Below are 21,746 nucleotides of genomic sequence, written 5' to 3'. Positions count from 1 at the left end.
AACAAAGAAAAGCCCAATAGAACAGACACAATACAAACAATCTTCCAGGCTATAGAAACACAGAGAAAAGCCTTCCCTGTGTTGTGGCCAAAAGTGCAGAGGAGAATCAATCGGGGGAACCGATTGGTACACTATATCAAAAGATGGTTTACTCTTCTAAAATGGACTTATCAACTTTTAAAGAGACCATTCATCTCAGCAAGCTTTCCAAAGTCCCCTTTTGTAGGAAATCTGGGGTCAGTTGTAGAAACAGCTGGATCCCCTGTTACCAGCTAAGAGGCAGATTAAGACAATCACTATGATTTTGAAAACTCACAGTATGCCTGCTCTTAGCGCTATACACCTGAGACAAAGTCTTTTTGTCCTTCACAGCTGTACGATCTGTGTATCTTTCCCACCGTTTATGTATTTCTCTTTCCTGCTCATTTATATACGTAGAGTGGATGTCTTCATCAGTCATTTCTATTATCCCATCAGCTGAAGTTATTGTTATAAGTGCAATATAATCTAATCATTGTTTGTTTAGCAGCAATCTATTTCTTGCAGTGTTATTTTGTGCTCTGGTGAATACTAATAGCATACAGACAGTGATATAGTTGGAGAGTTATGTACATAAAATCACCCAATTCCACAGCACATATTTTGTGCCCATAAAATCCCAGGCGCCATTCCTGCCTCTCCCTTTAGAAACCTCTCCCAAGACGAAATGGCATGCTATATTTGTTTGTTCATTGTAGCAACACTATAATCCTAGGTAGGAGAAATATTTACCCCTTTGTCTTCTGCATTTACTGACAATAGTGAGGAAACTGATGCGGTTGTGCAGGAACTAAAACAGAAAAGCTGAATAAATCAAGCATGGCTTCTTCTGGGATTGAAGAGGCACATGTAATTCCATCTGCCCCCCTTTTTTAAAATAGCATAGGGTAAAAGGTGATTGGGTCGGTTAGTTTAATCTTCATGGGAACAATTTGCCCAACCTTCTGGATCCTGGGATGCTATCTAAGAACCACTGTAATGACAACTTAAAATTTCTATGTACATTTGATATTTTAAAAAATTCTCATTGTCAGTGTTCATTTAGTTAACAGTCATGCTGTGTTTAGAATGTGTGTGTTACAGTTCCCCTAATCTTAATTGACTAATATATAAATTAAAACTTATTAGAAGAGCAAAACATGAAAAGTTGTGTAGGCTGTTTTAATATAGTTAAAATTATTAAACAATAGGACCCTGATTAGACTGATAATATCCATGGCAACAGTTGGCAGCTAGAAAGCCACTCCAATTAAAATTAAATTGAGATGAGAAAGCCACTGTTGTGTCAAAAATTGATAAATTTCAAGCTCAATGAGTAATTCCAAACATTACTTTCAAGATAAATTGGAAAAGGTTTGCTTTAGTCACCTTCAGCAATCTAGATTTATTCTGACAAAAATGAAAACAAATTTCATGCACAATTTTAGCTTATAAAATTAATAGCTTCCTCCGGTCAAAAAAAGCACCTCCAGTTACTGAATATTTGACAAATAAAAACTATGGGGCTAAGATTAAGCAACATTAAAGTTATTTCCTGCTGTTTCCTTTAAAAAAAAAAGGCTTCTGTAACTATCTCCAAATTTTAGATAAATAAAAAAGGTTGGTTTTAGACAGTTAACTTGTGTGTGCTGCATGTAAAAAAAATGGCTTTATGCTAAATCTTATGCACTTTCATTGAATTTTCAGTCCAACCCAATGCATATTCACTTAAAAGTAAATCTTTCTGGGTTCAGTGGATTAATCCCAAATAGGTCAGTACAGTGTAGTAGCTTGGGTCTAAAATAGTGTTGAAACCCTAGACTAAAAGCCACTAAGACAGCAAATGAACTATATATAAATATAAAACCTTGATACAAACAGATTTGATATATATATATATTTACGTATATATAAAATATCATCTTCAAGGCACTAATGTGATGGCTAAATTGGATTGGTTTGACACCTTCACCAGAATCATCTCTGATGTAGGAGATGGGATGGAGATGTCATATCCTATCTTGGGATCAGTTGTCAAGTCTTAAGATGAAAATTCTGGACAGCTGTCCATTTGCTTTCTTCAGTTGTCCTGGAAGTTTAACAGTTTGTTTGTTTTTTAAGCCGTGGATGCTTTCCACCATGTTGTTCTTGCGCCAGTTTGCATTTCAAATCCTTTATTTTCACCACGAAGGTAGAACTATACTGCATAGATTGCACGAAGTCTTGCTTCTCTCCAGAGTTTGCTCTACGTCCCTATGCCAATAACCCAAGTCGGGTCACCTTGGCAGAGAGGAATGAGTGGATGATGAAGACAATTGTTTTGGGACAGGAATGAAGATCTAGTTGCTGCAGTGAAAGGAAATATAGATATTGATGAGTAAGCTATACACCACATTTCACCTCCCTACATTAGTCTATGCCACTAGCTGGGTAATAGCTAGCAAGTAGCAAAAAACAGAAGTGTCTATCAAATTAATTGCTTCCTGAATATCTCCAGTAAAGAAGTAACTGCACCTAATGTTGCAGGGGACAGTCAGTTCTAATGTATTCATTAGTATATAAGAAGCCTACAGCATTAACATATTGCAGACAAATTTTCATTACAACTTGTAGGTAACAAAAATTATAGACTAAAACTGTAAGTTCACAGTCCTTGGCTATTTAAATTTACTCCAGTCATTGTTTATAGTGAATTGCAAATAATAATAATAATTAAAGAACAGTACTTCATCTACATTTTATTCTCTACATAAACTATTATATAAATGTGAGGGTAGTTGCATCTCTGCATAATCCATTTTGCTATCATACTTTATGTTTATTCTTAAATAAATAGTGGAGGGACAGAAAGAAAAGAGAAGTCCTAATGATTGGGGGGAGCAGAGCAGGTGAGGAGACCTCCCCTAAAAGTGTTTGAGGAACTATCCAAGATGCTGAATATTACTCAGTGAAACCTCTTGGTTGCTATTTTTTTAAAAAATTGATTTATATGCCGCCCTTCTCCAGAAACTCAGGGCGGCTTACAGTGCGTTAAGCAATAGGCTTCATACTTTTGTATATTTTATACAAAGTCAGCTTATTGCCCCCACAAACTGGGTCCTCAATTTACCTACCTTAGAAAGGATGGAAGGCTGAGTCAACCTTGAGCCTGGCAAGATTCGAACTTACTTTAATTGCAGAAGCTGGTGTTAAATTACAGTGCCTTGTCTGCAGAGCTATCCAGGCTCCTCTATTTCTCCTTATCGTTATAAGAACTGAGAAAGACATTTTCTAATTCACCACATAAAATCTTTAATTGCACAATAACTAAATATTATGCATAGGCACAATGCACAGACCAAGATTTTCCCTTGACGGTTCCCTTTTTTTTGAAAAGCATGCTTCTAAATCAATTATTGCCTTGCTTATCTGAATGTAACATTCTGATTTGGAATTCAAAAACATGCATGGCCTTTCTGGCCTATAATAGCATTCTTTCATGTTTGCCCCCTCCAGATGTATGAAATTCAACTCCCAAAATTCTCAACACTGGCCAACAACTTTAGGAATTAAAGGAAGTCCTCATATCTGAAGGCCTCCAGGGTTGGAGAACGTTGACCTACACATTATTTTCACCACATCCATGTTTGGTCTCACAAAGCAGAAAGCGCATGAGGGGCTTTGGTCAAACATCTGAAATCCTGAGCAAAAGGCACTATATCAGGTTCCCTCAGAAAAGCCTTCTCCCTTTGGGGCACAGTTTAAGGAAATTATAGAAAACAGTTTTTCAGTGAAGTTTCTATTACTTTTGTTACTGCAAATGTTGCAGCTGGAAGAGCACAACAAGGGAAGGGAAAAATGTATCTCAAATTCCTAGGCAAGGCCTGCCTTCCTGCCTCTGCCAGAGTTCCAGAAACTGAGGAGTTTCTCCCAAGGACTGCAACATCTTTGGCACATCATCCTGTATTCAGCTTGATGACCTCCAATTTCAACAATTTTTTATCATCGGCTATGCAAATAATTGGAATTCAAAACATCCGCAGGCCTACCACTACAATATAAATTACAGGGTGTCAATGTATTCATGACTGGCAGAGACAAGGTCAGCCAATGAATAGGCATTGCAACAGATCAGCCAATGGGAGCTGATTGGTGACTGAAACAGTTTTGGAGCCTGGGTGTGGCTTAGTTCTGCGCTCAGCTCTGAAACAGAAACTAGTCTGCTCTCTGAACTGAAACTGAAAACTGTTGTCTCCTCTGGCTGTTGGTATTGTATATTTACTTCATGTGTTATTGTGTATGTAAAGAAGTTAATGAATCCTGCTGAATCAGTTACCTGTGTGTGCTTTCTGGATTTGATTGCTGCAACAAACTCTAACACAGGGTACTTTGCTTTAAGAAATCTTTCATGAAATAGCACAGTACACTTGCCTCTAAAAGCAAAGTAGCCACATTATATCACTTCATCTTACTTTTGAGGTCCCTTCCAGGTATTGGGACTGTTGGAGGAACATTTGAGACAACCTAAACAGCCAAGGTGAACCATGTTGTTCCCCTGCACAGGCCTCATTAAGCTACAAGAACTCCATATCACTTCCTGCAAACTTCTTGAAAGAACAAAAGAAGAAAATAAATCTTAGTTTATAGTTGTTAAGGTGTGGATTTGGAACAGACAGACTAAAGTTCATCCCCATTTGAATACAGAACATATGGGATGACTTTAGGTGAGTCACTCTCTCAATCCATCCTGCCTCAAAGAGTGCTTATAGTGGAGATAAAATTACAGACAACTTCCACTTAAGCTATTTTCAGTTATCAAAGTAAAGGCCACACGCACACACTAAATAAAACAAAAAAGGAAACCCACAATCTCTCCCTCTGAGCTGCCAAAATCCAAGTGAAGCATCTTGGCCCCATCATCTGAAGACATCTGTAGCTTCTCAAAGGGTTGCTGCAGAAGAACAACATTGGTGAGGCCTGGCTCCAGGGTGGAAATGGTGAAACCCTTGTCAATGTGGATGGACAGGGTGCAGTCCCTCCCATTCCATGTACAGGCTAGGGGGAAAAACAGGAAAATATATATAAATCTACTTGTTAGGAGAGGAGGCAACAATTTTAGCCAAGAGGATAAAAAGTAAATGTTAATTGAATTCAAATGTAATTCAAATTATAAATCAACGTACCATGAGTATGATTACTTCACTATGTACCAAATTGTTTTCTACTTCAATAATACAAACATTAAAGGGGACAAAAAGAAAACAAAAAGGACTTCAGTCAAAAGTGCTACTACTCATTTCTTGGGCATCATAGATGTTACAAAAAGTATTGGCAGCAACTAATCTACAACTTTCATGATGGACTGTGCTAACTTTGTTGCCAATAGTGGCCTCTCTTGTAATAAGTTGCCCGGTCATGCTTGAAATTACTGAATTAAGAAGCACAATAAGATTCTTGCCAAAGAATGCCTAATTCCATATTGGTATTACAATGCAGAATTGGCAAGCAGAAAAGTTTTCCAAGCAGGCAGACCCATGCCGACATCCCAGTTCATTAAAGTTTCTATGGCAAACTCCAAGCACGAAGCCCATCTGCTTGCTCACCAGTTGACACTTCCTGGACACACTCAGCCGCATTATGGCAACCATCCACCAGCACTCTTGTCCATGTGGCTAAGTCCCGGTTTGTCTCCACACTAAACAGATGTGTTTCCACACCTTTCTTAGTTCCAGTACGCAAAGCGAATGAGAGTTCTGAGTCGTACAATAAAGAACCTTTTGATGGGCCAGAGTGCACAAGCCTAGATGGATCAGGGGTGGAAAAAAGAAAGTTTTAGATATAAAGATCATTAATTGCAGCTGGATATGGCTCTTCATCAAGTACAAAGACAGGCTTATTGTTAGGTAAAGTGTGTAGCAGTCCCAGCAAAAATTTAACGGTTTGAGTTTGAGTTTTCAGTTATTGACTAATCATGTGTAATAACAGCCACTAGAGGCCGCTCTTGTACCATTGTTGTAGCTCCATCAGGTCCCTATTTTGCACTAGACTTCTGTACAAGAGAAATAATAATAATATTAATAGTATTAATTAGAGTTCTTTTTCCTTTTCTGGCTCTCTTTTTCTCTATTTCCTTCATGCAGAAACACGGAGTTAATTAATAACTGGACTCCGATATGAAGTCCTTTGAAGTTACAGATCCAATCATACTCTAGCAATAGAAGACTGACTCTTGGTAGTTATTAAAATGACTCTAGGCAATTCCTTTTTTTAAAAAAAATATCAACAAAGGAAGAGACTTGATTACATTTAGAAATGAAATTAACATCCCAGGAAAGGCCATGCATACAAACTAGGCCCTTAAGTGCCTGGTAAAATTGTTTCCAGCAAGAGAAAAAGCAGGTGTGAACCAAAGGCCAGGGCCCCTGAATTCAAGACAAAAGAAAAGGACACAATGCAAATCCAAGGAGCAAAGGACTAATCACAACAATAAAAAAATATTCTTTCTCAACTGCAAAGGCAACACAAACTTTTCCAAGTGCCAATTATTGAGGAGAATTAAGGGAATTCTCAGCCCCCTTCAAATAAATATTTCACCAAAATCTCAAGATAATGAAATCTCACATATGTACAGGGCGATTTGAATGGGTGGCTTTTCTTCACATTAGGGCTTGGGAAGATGTATCATTTATTTTGCTTCCTATTTAGGATGACCAGTTATGTTCCTCTTCTATTTCAGTCAGTCTCTTGGCACAAGGTGGCAGTAAAACCTTAGAAAACCCTCAGGGCAGCAGGACAAACATTCTTCCAATGGAGCTCTTTGCACTATCTATCTGTCTATCTATCTATCTATCTAGTCAAACATGTAAAAGATAACAGGTATAAGTATAAACATATGAACATAGTAAATCAGTACGAATAAATGGAGACAGTAGGACAAGGACGGTAGGCACGCTGGTGCGCTTATGCACGCCCCTTATAGACCTCCAAGGAATGGGGTGAGGTCAACAGTAGACAGTCTAAGGTTAAAGTTATGGGGGTTTGAGGATGTAACAACAGAGTCAGGTAGTGCATTCCAGGCATGGCCACTCTGTTACGTATTTTCTGCAATCAAGTTTGGAGCGGTTTACCTTGAGTTTGTATCTATTGTGTGCTTGTGTATTATTGTGTTTGAAGCTGAAATAGTCATTGACAGGTAGGATGTTGTAGCAGATAATTTTGTGTACTATGCTTAGGTCAGACTGTAGGCGGCATAGTTCTAGGTTGTCCAAGCCCAAAATTTCAAGCCTGGTGGCATAAGGTATTCTGTTGTGAATAGAGGAATAGAGGACTCTTCTCGTGAAATACCTCTGGACTCTCTCAATTGTATTAATATCCAATATACAGTGCGGATTCCAGGCAGATGAGCTGTATTCGAGAATTGGTCTAGCAAAGGTTTTGTATGCCCTAATTTTCAGTACAATGTTACCGGAAAAGAAGCATCGCAAGATTAGGTTGACAACTCTTAGTGCCTTTTTGGCAATGCTGTTACAGTGAGCTCTGGCGCTTAGATCGTTTGAGATCAATGTCCTCGACAGAGTGAGGGTCGTTTATGAGGTCATATCCGCCCAGCTTGTATTTGGTGTTTTTCATTTCTTTTCATTTTTTTATTTCTTTTTATTTATTTGGTGTTTTGTATTTCTGATTCAGGCATTTGAGAAGCCAGCTTTCCCTACCTAGCTTTTTCCCTCTAAAATTCTCTAAGACTATTTAAGAGATTTACGAATGCCTCTATGATCAAAAATGCATTTTTGGAAGAATTTTAGCTTCCTTTTTTCCAATCAAAATAATCTAAAACAAAGTCAAGTGTAACAGTGAAGCTGGTAAGTGCCAGAGGAGGTGTTTGTGGAAGCATTTTTGCCCATCAATACCATGTTGCCCATCCTACTATGTTTTGCACTGGGTGTGTTCTCCCTTTATTGGAACATCCCAGTCCTATAGAATGAATGGCTTGCAAGCATAGGATAGAAGTAACTTTTGCACTGATTGCCAGTGCAGAAACTGAGGATTGCATTCATATGGAGCTGTCTCCAATAGCTTCAAGTTATACTGTAGTAGATAGAAATATATGAGAGAGAAGGGGGGGGAGGGAGAGAGAGAGCAAGCAGCCAGAATGCAATAGACCAATCTTTTATCATTTTCTGGCGCCAAGTGTACTTCAACAAAAACATTTTGCTACACAACCTCCCTCTTTCACTTTGTTCCACCTCTAGGACGGCTGCAATGTAAGGTTGGACAGGTTGGACAGAAGACAGTACTTCATTAAAGAGGGAACATTCCCTGGAGTTAAGATGCTGTAACCCATTATTCAAAAATGTACCTTTTCCAAAATGCCTTCCCTGGAAGAAAAGAGAACAACATCCCTAAGCCAAACTGCTGTCATTTGTAGTTACCTGGTGGCTATAAGAGGGAATCTGTGAGTTGGCTTGTTCAGAGCATCTCTGTTTTGGGGAAGATTGCCATAGAAAAGAAGCTCCTTCTCTGTGAGAATGGCAAGGATATTTTTTGTCCCATCGCCTGGGAGCTGCAAATAAGAACGTAAAAGGTGCAGCTGTCAGAATGGCAGCCAAATTCACATATGCCACTGGAAAATGCCCACTAAGAATGGAAGCGATGTTCTTGCTGGCATCTTGTAAAAAGTATATTTGAATAAAGCACATTACTAGGTATATTGGAGTGACAAGTACCAGAGCAACATAATCAAAGGAATTCATGGACTTCGTATACGATTATCCTCTGTCTATTATTCTTCTATCGATACGATTAATTTTTTGTTATGACATCTTTCTAGGTTCACAGAAAGCTACTGAGTCAGTCCAGTTGGTCTAAAAAACATCTGTACAAAATGACAAATGTTTTCCACCGTTTCATTCAAAGGCCTTTCTCAGCTATACCATAAATGCTATGAACTGAACATGAGACTCAGAGGCATGCAAAATCTATACTATGATAATGAGACCCACTCCAGCAAGAACAACCTTAAAAATATCTGTATCTTCCCACCTTCAAATGAGCAGAAACTATGTTAATTAGAAACTGAGGTTACAGAAGATCTAGGAGCTACAAAAAAGGGGATTTGCATGCACATTCTATGTTGCTCACCCCTGACTTTAACATGGCATTGTCTTCCCTGATCAATTAATGTTACAATGTCACTAGAATCAGTGCAAATCAAATTAGGAACCCCAATCTTACCTGTTCTGTGAGCCAGCCAATGTGCTTGATATCTCTATTTCCTACAATGCCAAGTCCTGAATGTAAGGCCTTCAGCTCCTCTTTGACTCTTGGCAACAGAATGCTAACATTGCTATGAATAGCGTTGAGCCAAGACTGGGCAGATGCTTCCTCTTTTGCTCGAAGGAACAAGGAGATCCGTCCATCTGCTGAACACACTTCTAGGTACCTGCAAGATGAATTTTCCTTAAGACTGAAATGTGGGGAGCCAAAATGCAAGCTGTTGTCATAAAATGCCCAGCACTTTTTCTGAATTTCCATATCACTACTTTGAGAACTGGTTGGCTTTTGGCTTTAAGTCAAGGTACTGACAATTTTAAACGATCTCTTGGTTCAGGATCTGGGTATCAGCAGGACTGCCCACTCCCAGTAGATTCTCTTCATATTCTTCTGTTTTGGGAATAGCAATAGCATTTATTTATTTATTTTTATTTATTTATTTTATTAAATTTCTATACCGCCCTTCTCCCGAAGGACTCAGGACGGTGAACAGCCAGAGGATAAAACACAGAGATATAAAATTTAAAATAAATTAAAACAATTAAATAATTTAGGCTGAATTTTAAAATACCCCATAATTAAACGGATTAAAATTTATGTTTAAAATTTGAATTTAAAAAAGGAGAAGATTTAGGCCAGGCCAGCTTGATGAAATAAAAACGTTTTAAGCGCGCGACGGAAGGTGCAAAGATCCGGGATCCTCCGTATCTCCGGGGGGAGCTCGTTCCAGATCGTAGGTACCCCCACAGAGAAGGCTTTCCCCCTAGGGGCCGCCAGTCGACATTGTTTGGCCGAAGACACCCGGAGGAGCCCCTCTCTATGGGAGCGTACTGGCCGGTGGGAGGCTATTGGTGGTAGCAGGCGGTCCCGTCAATAACCAGGTCCTAAGCCATGGAGCGCTTTAAAGGTGGTAACCAAAACCTTGAAGCGCACTCGGAAGACCACCGGGAGCCAGTGGAGCTCGCACAGGAGAGGTGTTACATGGGAGCTCCACGTTGCTCCCATCACCACCCGCGCAGCCGCACTCTGCGCCAGTTGGAGCCTCCGAGTGCACCTCAAGGGGAGCCCCATGTAGAGAGCGTTACATAGTCCAGACGAGAGGTGACGAGGGCATGAGTGACTGTGTGTAGGGAGTCCCGATCTAGAAAGGGACGCAACTGGTGGATCAGGCGAACCTGATGAAAAATCCTCCCGGTCACGGCCGTCAAGTGCTTATTTAGACTTATATATCGCTTCACAGTGCTTTACAGCACTCTCTAAGCAGTTTACAGAGTCAGCATATTTCCCCCAACAATCTGGATCCTCATTTTACCCACTTCAGAAAGATGGAAGGCTGAGTCAACCATGAGCCTGGTGAGATTCGAATTACCAAATTGCAGGCAGCCGGCAGGCAGCAGAAGTAGCCTGCAGTACTGCATTCTAACCACTGCGCCACCGTGGCTCTTATGCATTCTCACTGACCATGGTTATTTTCAGTTATTAGCCCACATCTCAGTTATTATCTCACTTTTTTGGGAACAGTATTGTCCAGATAGCCAGGTGGCCCCAGCTTGATACAGGGTTCAGAAAGGTGATTAAATGTCAACAGATCTTGGCTATCAGAATGTTGTGATATATTGCACAAGAGATATTCTCTCTAGCAATGGAATTTCTTGGTTTAAGACATAAATATTCCTGGTGCCTTTTTGTTTTATTGTATATTTGCAAATGTTTGGATGTACACTGTTCAGAATTTTTTTGTGACTAGTGGCCTAAAGGCACAGTTAAATAAGTAAATAAAATAGATCTATGTAGAGAGTAAAGAAAATGACCTTGTTGAGAATATGCAAGAACTTGGAAAAAAAGCCAAGACGTTTTTAAGTTCTGAGAAACAAGATAATATTAAGAAGTGACAATGGCAGATGCCTCCTTGAATCATTGAAAGAGGGCAAATACAAGACATGCAGACTTGCAAGATTCTGTTGTTGTAGCCAATCTTAATAAAAGTAGTTCTAGTCTTCCTGTGGAGACGATTTCCTGGTCTGGTCTACATAGTGGGGCTGACAATCTATCTATGACACCTCTGACAATCCCAGTATTCTTTTAGGACCCATATTTAACTCAGTTGTGTTTGCATTGTAGAGACTATCATTATATAGCTGGCAGGAATAGACAACACTCCAGAAGATAGGCTTAAGATACAGAAGGATCTTGACAGACTTGAACATTGGGCGCTGTCTAACAAAATGAAATACAACAGTGAAAAAAGTAAGGTTCTACATTTAGGCAAGAAAAATAAAATGCACAGGTACAGTGTACGTGGTACCTCACTCAATAGTAGTAACTGTGAAAGGGATCTTGGAGTCCTAGTGGACAATCATTTAAATATGAGCCAGCAGTGTGCAGCAGCTGCCAAAAAAGCCAACACAGTTCTAGGCTGCATAAACAGAGGGATAGAATCAAGATCACGTGAAGTGCTAATACCACTTTACAATGCTTTGGTAAGGCCACACTTGGAATACTGCATTCAGTTTTGGTCGCCAAGATGTAAAAAAGATGTTGAGACTCTAGAAAGAGTGCAAACAAGAGCAACAGAGATGATTAGGGGACTGGAGACTAAAACATGAAGAATGGTTGCAGGAACTGGGTATGTCTAGTTTAATGAAAAGAAGGACTAGGGGAGACATGATAGCAGTGTTCCAATATCTCAGGGGCTGCCACAAAGAAGAGGGAGTTAAGCTATTCGCCAAAGCACCTGAGGGCAGAACAAGAAGCAACGGGTGGAAACTAATCAAGGAGAGAAGCAACTTGGAACTAAGGAGAAATTTCCTGACAATTAGAACATTTAATCAGTGGAACAACTTGCCTCCAGAAGTTGTGAATGCTCCAACACTGGAAGTTTTTAAGAAGATGTTGGATAACCATTTGTCTAAAGTGGTGTAGGGCAGCGGTCACCAACTGGTGGCCCATGGACCACTGGAGGTCTGTGAGAAAATTTTGTGGTCTGCAGAAAAATTATTTGTATTTTTTATATTGTATTAAATCAGGGATCCTCAAACTACGGCCCCTGGACTAGATACATGCAATGAACATTTGTGTTGCTGCAGAGAGTCTCCTCCTTTGGGGTCTTCTTGTGTGGGTCAGAGGGGAGCAGAAATTCTGACTCAGGGTCTGCGTCAGCCTCCTGGTGCAGGGCTTTAGGCAAAGTCTAAAGGCTGAGTCCTATATTGGAGAAGGGCGATATAGAAATTTAAACAAATAAATAAATAAATAAAATAAAGGCTGGAAGGAAGTGCCGCTGGTGGCAAGGAGCCGGAGGGCCTTGTTCCAGTGGAACTGTATCATGGCCTGGAACTGAGTGACCATCTCAGCCCGCTGAGCCTCCAGGCGCTGGTATCTGGCCTTGCACACCCGGAGGTATTCCCTCTGCTTGGAAAACCTATGCTCATAGTCCTCAGTGAGGTGCTTCTGCTGAGCCTCCTTCTCGGTCAGATCCAATTTGAACTGAGCTGTTTTGCCAACTCTTTCTTGTGGTGGCTGCTTAGCTCCAACAACTGCTTCCTAAGGAGCCCGGGTGGGAAGGCAAGGAGTGGGTGGAAGGGGAGGGGTGAATAGAGGCTGGTATGGTGCCCCTTGATGTGAGTGACATTGAGTTGGCCACGCCCACCCAGCCACATGATCACCTAGCCACGCCCACCCAGCCAGTCATTAGGCAGATCATATTAGTGGTCCGCGGGATTTAAAATTATGAATTTAGTGGTCCCTGAGGTCCGAAAGGTTGCTGACCCCTGGTGTAGGGTTTCCTTCCTAAGCAGGGGGTTGGACTAGAAGACCTCCAAGGTCCCTTCCAACTCTGTTATTCTATTCTATTCTTTTATATAATATACATCTCATTTTCCTTTCCAAATGAAAAGTAGTGACACCCCATGTTGATTGCTCAAAGCACTTTAATATTAGCCTTTTAACCTCTTTATATTATGCCATTATTATCTTCCTCATATTGCTGAAGATGAAAGAAGGATGACAGTGACTTTTGAATTATGATTTCCCAAAATTGCATTGTTTATCTTTTTTACCAGAGATTTTTAGTGTGCTTGCCTGATGTCTTAGTATTAGGATAACCCAGTGACTGTAGTTTACCCCCAAGGACTCTTTTTTGTAAGTATATAATCTGCCTAGTGTATTCAGAGTTCTGTGACTATGCAAATCCACATACCCTTTTATGCATGCATTCAATTATTTATGTATGCTTTATCACTAATTTATAGGGTAGTGAGAAATGTCAGTTGTAATCAAGACATTGTACTATATGAGATTCAATATGCAAAGAGACATCCAACCTTTCAGGTGGCTAGTTGTGAGTTTTGCTCCATATGAGTGTCCTTATATTAGCTGCTTGCAATAGTGTAATTCTAATGCTCATGTCAAATCCTTCGTCTTGTTTTGACTTCTGATGGAATTGATACTATATAATGTCTTACTCAGACCCTCAGATCATTGATAATGCAAGCTAGAATTGATGAGGGTTTGAGTCCATCATTATCCTTGTAATACATTCACATACCTTTCCCAGCAGATGGATTCTTCAAGCATTATGCCCTGAGTGATCATTGGGTTACCTGTTTTCTGGATCATTTGGAAGACACTTCCTTGATATGTAGCACATTTTTAATGGGATAGTCTTCCCTTCCTTGAGGTCTTGCAGGGAAAGAGTTGGAGAAGCTTGCTTCTGAAAGGCTGGTGAAGAATCCCAACTTACAGATGAACCAGTTGAGGAATTCTTAAAATAAGGAGAGATTTCCTTCATGTATTTGACTGGAATAGAGAAAAACAACATAAAACTTTCAATATGCAATTCATTAAGTCTAAGCCTTACTTGAAGATGGGTGAGCCATAAACAGATAATTGCTCTATAACATTTAATACCTAGGTAGCAGACTAAGCTTACAGGAAGCTTACCTGGCCACAATCCTCCCTTCTTTAATGAGAAGATTTACATTTTATATATTATTTATAGGCTTTCTTATAAATCAGTATAAAATTATGCAAAGGGCCTCTATTTGCAAGATTATTTTTTTTATTTTTCATGACACATTAGTGATTGCCCCATCTGATGCTCTATACATAAATTAAAACAGTCATTAACAAAAACTGAGTTCACAGGTATTGGAAAAAACAAATAATGTGATCACCATAGTCAAGGCAAGTTTAAGAGAAAGATTCATCACAACCTTTTCTTTGGATTATTCAGCTCCTAGAGAGCATGAGCCTTTAAATGACCAACATCTCTATCCTATCTAACCAACTACTAAACTATAGTTAGTTGTGTTTCTGTGATAAAGACCACCAATGGCCACAGTTAGGTAATACATTTGAAATTGTATGTAAATATGTTCTAGTCATACATAAGTATATAAAATATAGTGTTGGTGTAGTGATAAAGACATCAGGCTAGAAAGCAGGAGACTTATGAGTTTTATCTTGCCTTAGGCGTGAAGACAGCTGGGTCATTTTAAGCCAGTCACTTTTCTCAACCCTAGGAAGAAGGCAAGGGCAACCCACTTCCAAAAAAAACCCTTATCACGAAAACTGCAGTAATAGCCCAAGAAGTCATCAAGAATCAAGACTGGCACAAAAAAAAAAAAAAAATCTGTCTATTATCTATCTATCTATCTATCTATCTATCTATCTATCTATCTATCTATCTATCTATCTATCTCTTAGAGAATGAACTAAAAATAATAAGAAAAATAAATAATACAAAATAAATTTAAAAATAGCTGTAACCTAAGCATGTGTATATACGAAGAGCAATTTAAAGCAAAGGATAAACTTTTGTGCTTTTGTGTAAATCTGATTCCAAAATGTAACATGCAAGGTCTTCCCTCTAATAAGGCTATACTGTAATTGGTCCAAAATGGTAAAAACAGTTTAATTTCTGGTTTTTATAATGATACTTTATCAGAATAACAGAGATCCAGAATCCATAATAGCCACTGCACCACTAGGGCGCCATGGTGCCGTAGTGGTTAGAATGCAGCCTAATTTATGCTCACTGCAGGAGTTCGATTCTGAATGGCTCAAGGTTGACTCAAACTTCTATCCTTCCAAGGTTGGTAAAACGAAGACCCAGATTGTTGGGGCCAATATGCTGACTCTGTAAACTGCTTAGAGAGGGGCTGTAAAGCACTATGAAGCAGTATATAAATCTAAATGCTCTTGCTCTTGCCATCATTCAAACCTCAAAATAGTCAAGAAATATTTGGGACACATAATTTTTGAAGATTTGTATAGAAAACATACAAACATACCCTTTTTACTAACAGAAATTATAGAAAAATATTGATGGCTACTCAAAGCTCAGGCAAAAGGACAGATTTTTCTGGTTGCCAGCTGTTTAATGTCGAAAAGCCAGAAGCCTCTGATGACCTCTGCTGATGGGAAAATCTCATGAAGGAACCATCAGTCGTTTAGAATCTGGTACCCAAGAGTAGTTAGCCGTGGTAGTAGTAGTAGTTGTTGTAATTTATTATATGCCACCTGACTCCCAGTGATTCTGGGACATTGAAAGAATAAGCTTTCAAGGATATTATTAAATCATCCAAATAACAAACTGGCAATCAGTGAAGAGCTTTAAGAAATTCAGTCTTGCTTCTCCTGTTGCGACACAGTTCTTGGCATCCACATACTGGACTAATGGAGGTTTCTGAATTCTTTCTGAAGATAGATCCAACTATAATGCACAAAGAAGTAAAGAATCCAAAGTGGGTGTGGGATGACGGCTGCTTGAACTGACACAGTAGGTGTAGATGCCATTCTTCCCAGGTTTAAATCAAGCATTAACAAATAAGCCTGCTCTTAGCAACAAACTTTTTTTTTTTTTTTGCAGCCCTGTGGTGGCCTGATGACTGCAGCATAACTTTTCCAGTAGCAGCATGCACAATGAATCAATCACGCCATGACTATCACATGCCAAAAAACACTCAGCACAGATCTACTCAACCCACATTCTCAAAATGCCAATATCGTTATGCAAATACACCAGATGGTAACTAACCCAAAGCCTTTCTCTTTCACTTCAGGCCAATTCCAATATTGATACAAAAAATAAAATAAATTTGTGTCCCATGTTGTTGCTTTTACTGGAAACACTTCATTAAATGTATTCAGTCTAGTTTCTTTCCTTTTCTAGTTTGATATATCCTCTTCAGAATAATCAGCCTTCTTATTAGATAGTCTTCTGATGTGTTCTTAAAAAGGATTTTCTTTTCTTTGAACTGCCAGGGTGCTTATGAACCAGGAATATACATTTCCTATATCTATATGCCATACACTACTCAATTCACAAGGCTTCAATACACCCGTTTGTATTGGCGTGTTCTCTGAACTAAATGGCCATGTGGCATGTTTTGCAGATGTTATTTTTGCGAAGGATGGAAACACTTCAGTGAAAACTATTTCAAGTAGGATTAGGCTCCATGCATGAGGTTGGACCTTGAAGCTAAGCTCTGATGCTCAACATACTGTTTTGTGATTGGTGCATTCTCCAGCAGCCACTTAAACTGGTTGAATGCAGCAGAGAAACTGCCCAAAATTTGACAAAATATGCTAACCAGATTAAATTTTTTACATGTGTTCCCAGCTTGACAGAACAGATAAAAGTCCCCAGCTACAGAAGCTGTTTTTGACTGCCAGCCAACATCCCAGTGAAAAGCCACTGGGATGCCAGCCAACATCACACTGAGTGCAGTCCTATGGAAACCTCTGTCAATGCAATGGGCAGTTGATCAGCTGATATGAGAAGGAGTGAAAAATAGTTTATGTATGCAAAGCTACATACTTCTGTACTTATTATTCAGCAGAAATGGGACATGCAAAGAAAACCATCCATCAAACATTTGGAAGAATGATATTTGTTACATACGGGCTAAAAGATTAGGTGACAGACAAGAAATAATGATAAAAAACAATTACAATGACCTAGAATCACTTTCAAAAAGCAACGGAGAGAATTATCCTTGAGGAAAAAAAGACCGAGTGGAGCATTCAGAGATACAACAGAATGCTGCATTGTTTCTCTGTTGTTCTAGAAGGATCTTATGGTATAAGAAAGCAGGTTCGTTTCAGGTTCTGAACCTTGATGGAATTGGACTAAATTAACTTTTGGGTTCTGTGGTTCTATGATAATCCCACTAATGGAAACTGTGTTCTGGAAGATATGAATTGACTATAGAAAAGCTACATTCTGCTGGTATCTTCTGCACCAAGGGTGAAAATAATATTGCTGATATTTTAACATTCTGAAATGCTGGATACATGCTATAATTATAATTATTGATGTTATTTACAGTACCTCAGTGACAGCAGATTTAGACTTATGATTACAAGAAATAGAGCACACAGAAATACAAGAATAAGATAAATTAAAGTGAAGTGTGTTTCAGGTAGGGCTTAATGACATAGCACCCATATATTGAAAACTGATACTCCACCAGCTGCCTTAACAGCCTTCACAAGAATATTTTCAGAAGCTTCTCCAAAGGCTGAAGAGGCAAAATGAGCTTTAAGGCAAGGTAGAACTCTGATTGGTCTTTTCAGCAGTGAACTTCAAAAAACAAAAACTACAGCTGGCTGCATCCATGATTCTTTCCTACAGATGCACATTTATAGCTGTTCTAACACTGTAAAGATTACAGGCAAAGATATGAATCACAAACCACTCATTGCCCATCAACAAGGGAAATGATATGGACTTTGTTTCATGAATTGGAATTACTTCATTGAAGCCAATATTAAATAATTAAACCTAAAGGATGCAATAAATTATGAATATTTCATTTAGAGGGTTTTTTTTCTCAGAGAGGAATCTGCATTCAAGTCCCCACACAGAAATCTGTAAACCATTTGGTCAATGATAAAATATGTGAAAATTGGAAAATAATGTATAGTTTATATTAGCTTTGGATCGCAAGGCTGCTATTCTTTTTGTAAATTATTCTGTAACCTATATTCCTTTTACAGATTACAACAGAATGCTATTTTCTGTATTGTCATGCCTCCATTTCCTAAATCATGCACTCTGGCCATACACTCTATACTTCATGGAGGTTTTCTTTGTTGTTGTTGTTATTATTAATGAAAATATTCTTTAACAAAATAATAGTAATCAAAATGAAATGCAAACAAAAAAAAAATGCCACCAGATGCCCAAAATGTGTAAACCTGAGAATAGAAACAACAGTCCATTTGAAACAGAGCCAGCCTGCCTGGAGCTTTGAAGTTTCTAGTGGCAAACTAATAATGTCACAGCATCTCTCTCTGGGGAAGTGGGATTTGGTCTGCTTTAACAAGTAATAATATCCATTTCTGAAGTGGTCAATCTTTGGCCAATGACTCAGGCTTTCCTCAAATTAACTCAAATGCTTGCATGTGTTGGCATTTCCTTTAGAGATGCTTTGCAAAATTCTCTCCCCTTCCCTTCCCCCAAATCCAATGTACTTGGAGTTCAGACTGCAGGGGGTTTTCCTTTTTTTTTTTTTTTTTTTTTGGTACACAAAAATGGACACGAAGCACAGAGCAAACAGTTTCAGCTCCATCAGTGGCATCCCTGCTTCTCAGATTCATCACTGGCCCTTGGAGAAACTAGAGGAAAAAAGAATACTAATTAAAATAACACAGCTCCTACTGGAAACAGAAAGGTTGGCACTCTTGCAATGGGCAAACTGGGGTGAATAGGCTGTTTGTTTTGTTTGTTTATTTGTTTGTCCAATTCATATAGCCATCTATCTCAGTACATGGTTCTGGGCAGCTCACAACATTAAAACAAATACTGTATATACAAATACAAAATAAAGAGAGAAATATACAGTATTTAAAAATCCCTCAGCATAACCAGGAAATGGGCTCCATCATACACCCAGGACTCCAAGCTTGACCACAGAACCAAGTCTTCAAGGCCCTTCAGAAGGCCACAGTGAGGGGGCCAACCTAATCTCTGTAGGGATGATATTCCAGAAGGTTGGGGCCATGACAGAAAAGGCTCTTTTTCTCAGTCCCACAGTTGATACTTCTTGGCTTGACTGCTCCTCCAGTCAGAGTGGATAGTACGGGTAGAAACAACCAGGAATAGATGGTCCTGTAGGTAACCCAGTCCCAAGCCACTGAGGGCTTTAAAGCTGACACCAGAACCTTGAACTGAACCTGGAAGCAAACTGGTAACCAATGCAGCTCACAAATGTGTCACATTAGGCAAATAATTGATGCCATTAACTGCCATTGTCAGTGACATTGCATCCGCTGAAGTTTCACATTCTCATCAAAGGTAGCTCCAACAGGTTACCATAGTTCAATTAAGAGGCTACAAGGCCATGAGCAACTGTACGCAGGGCCTTATGCATACAATATGCATACAACTGATGTATAACATAACTGCCCTGAAAGTTTTTCTGAAAGGAAAACAAGCTATGAATTAATTGTAAATGTTTTATTTTATTGCCTGAGAGGGAAAGTAGCACTGTTAGCTTTTATGGAGGGTGGCAAAATAACTTGATCCAGCTTCATATTTTCTATTATTTTGGGGTACAATTGTGCTCTGCTTCATGCAACAAAACGACTTTGGGTCTCTCTAGAACGGGTGTCAGCAACCTGCGGCTCTGGAGCCGCATGTGGCTCTTTGGGCCCTTTGCTGTGGCTCCCTGTCGGGTGATCTCACCCCTCACCCTCCCATCCCATCACTCCTCGCCTGGCCTGAGAAGGTAAGGGCGACGGCAGGGGATGGAGAAGCAGCTGGGGCAGAGACAGAGATACAGAGAGAGAGAGAGAGAGAGAGAGAGAGAGACAGAGACAGAGACAGAGACAGAGACAGAGACAGAGACAGAGACAGAGAGACAGAGAGAGGGGAGGGAGGGAGGGAGGGAGAGGGAGAAGTCAAGAGTTTTGTGGTTCCTGGTGTTTTTTAACAACCAGTTCTCTGCCCTAATGACTGGCTGGGTAGGCATGGCTGGGTGGTGTCATGTGACTGGTGGAAGTGAGTGATGTCGAGTTGGCCACGCCCACCCAGGTTTTGTGGCTCTCGGTGTTTTCTTTTCTGTGGGAAATGGGTCCAAATGGCTCTTTTGAGTGTTTAAGGTTGCAGACCCCTGCTCTAGAACAAGAATAGGCAATTAACTTTTGTAAGGGGCCACATGAGAAACTGGGACTGTTGGGAGGGCTGAGCCAATGTAAACTGACTTGATGTCCTCAAACTCTATTACCTCAATTCCTCAGGCTGCTCCAGGTGAGGAGTGCTGTGCAGAAGCAGAAAAGCACTTTCTCTTCTTGCCTTCCCACAACCGCCAGCTGACTGAAGGAGCACATGGTGACTGTGCAGAGCCAGACCCAATCAGCTTCTTCTCCTGCCCTCTGTGGCATGCTTATTTACATTTGATTTGTAATTTCCAATTGACCTCAAGTGGGCCAGACAGGGACAGTCAAAGGGCCAGATGTGACCCTACAGCCATAAAATGCTCAGGTCTGTATGCCCCGAGAAAGAATACATACAGAATACACTGACAATGATCTAATGACAGATAAGAAGAAGAAAAATTAACAGCTATATTGCAACCTTACAATGTATCCTACTCATGTCCATTCAAAAGTTTAACAGAAAAATATGCACACGGAAATGATCTTTTTAAAACAGTTTGGAATCTGTTGGCCATGGGTCAGAACTCTTTGGGTTCTCTTATATAGGACTTGTCCTTGATTAATGTCCAACGTTTGGAATTGCTTCTGTTCAGAGATGTCTATGAAATTCGTATTGCATGCATGAATAAGACTGTTGCAACCGATCATCAGTCTTTCAGTTTCTAAAATGTGAAGTTAATTACAGTCAAGATGCATTAGTGATGTCAGAAATATCCACAAAACAGATGCTCCAGGACTGTGTGCGGTCCTTGGGAGGGGTAACAAATTATATATTAGTTGAAGGACTAATTTGATCTCACTTTTTAAAGATGTACATACTTTTTCTGGGTGGAAACCTACACAGTTTGGACTGTGTTCCCAACAGAACATTCTAGTTTGGTGTACTGCTCTCATTCTCAGAAGCAACTTGCCAATAATAATTTCAGTCCTTTCCCCTCAAGCCATGTCTCTCATACATACTGGAGAAAGATTCACTAGAACTTGGCAAAAGTTATTTGTAATTCCTTTACAAAACCTGCTGAGCAGCATCACTCTGTTGGAATAGCCATACACCCTCCCCAAACAGGTTTCCTAAGTCCCACTATTACTCAGATTTTAAGGAATTTTCGTGCATATAGAAAGAGTATATATGATAACAAAAAAATTCTCACTCTTTTCTATTATCTTGTCTTTTTTTCTTCATCATCAGAACCATGTCATAAGTGCATTTATTTCTATTTTATGCAAAAAGTCTATACAGTTCACTCAACTCACTCCCTCACTCCCTCACTCCCTCTCTCTCTCTCTCTCTCTCTCTCTCTCTCTAACTATCTCTC

At 39.6% G+C, this 21,746-nt stretch overlaps 1 protein-coding gene across 1 annotated transcript in view; it reads right to left on the bottom strand.

The window, feature by feature from the left end:
• Positions 1-1,186: 1,186 nt before the first annotated feature.
• The window catches only part of SNTA1 (syntrophin alpha 1), a 64,255-nt gene continuing 43,695 nt past the window's right edge, over positions 1,187-21,746 (bottom strand). The window contains exons 3-8 of the mRNA XM_034414051.3: positions 13,866-14,061; positions 9,229-9,436; positions 8,427-8,557; positions 5,601-5,797; positions 4,865-5,052; positions 1,187-2,364 (exon numbers count right to left, since the gene is read on the bottom strand). Of these exons, the coding sequence (XP_034269942.2) occupies positions 2,272-2,364; positions 4,865-5,052; positions 5,601-5,797; positions 8,427-8,557; positions 9,229-9,436; positions 13,866-14,061 (1,013 nt within the window). The 3' untranslated portion in view covers positions 1,187-2,271. The remainder of the gene's footprint in view (positions 2,365-4,864; positions 5,053-5,600; positions 5,798-8,426; positions 8,558-9,228; positions 9,437-13,865; positions 14,062-21,746) is intronic.

The sequence above is a fragment of the Pantherophis guttatus genome, chromosome 3 (genome assembly GCF_059756535.1).
Source record: "Pantherophis guttatus breed Tessera chromosome 3, ASM5975653v1, whole genome shotgun sequence".
In the NCBI taxonomy this organism is placed as follows: Eukaryota; Metazoa; Chordata; class Lepidosauria; order Squamata; family Colubridae; genus Pantherophis; species Pantherophis guttatus.
The sequence above is the reverse complement of the archived record's forward strand: the minus strand, read 5'-3'. Positions and strand labels throughout refer to the sequence as shown.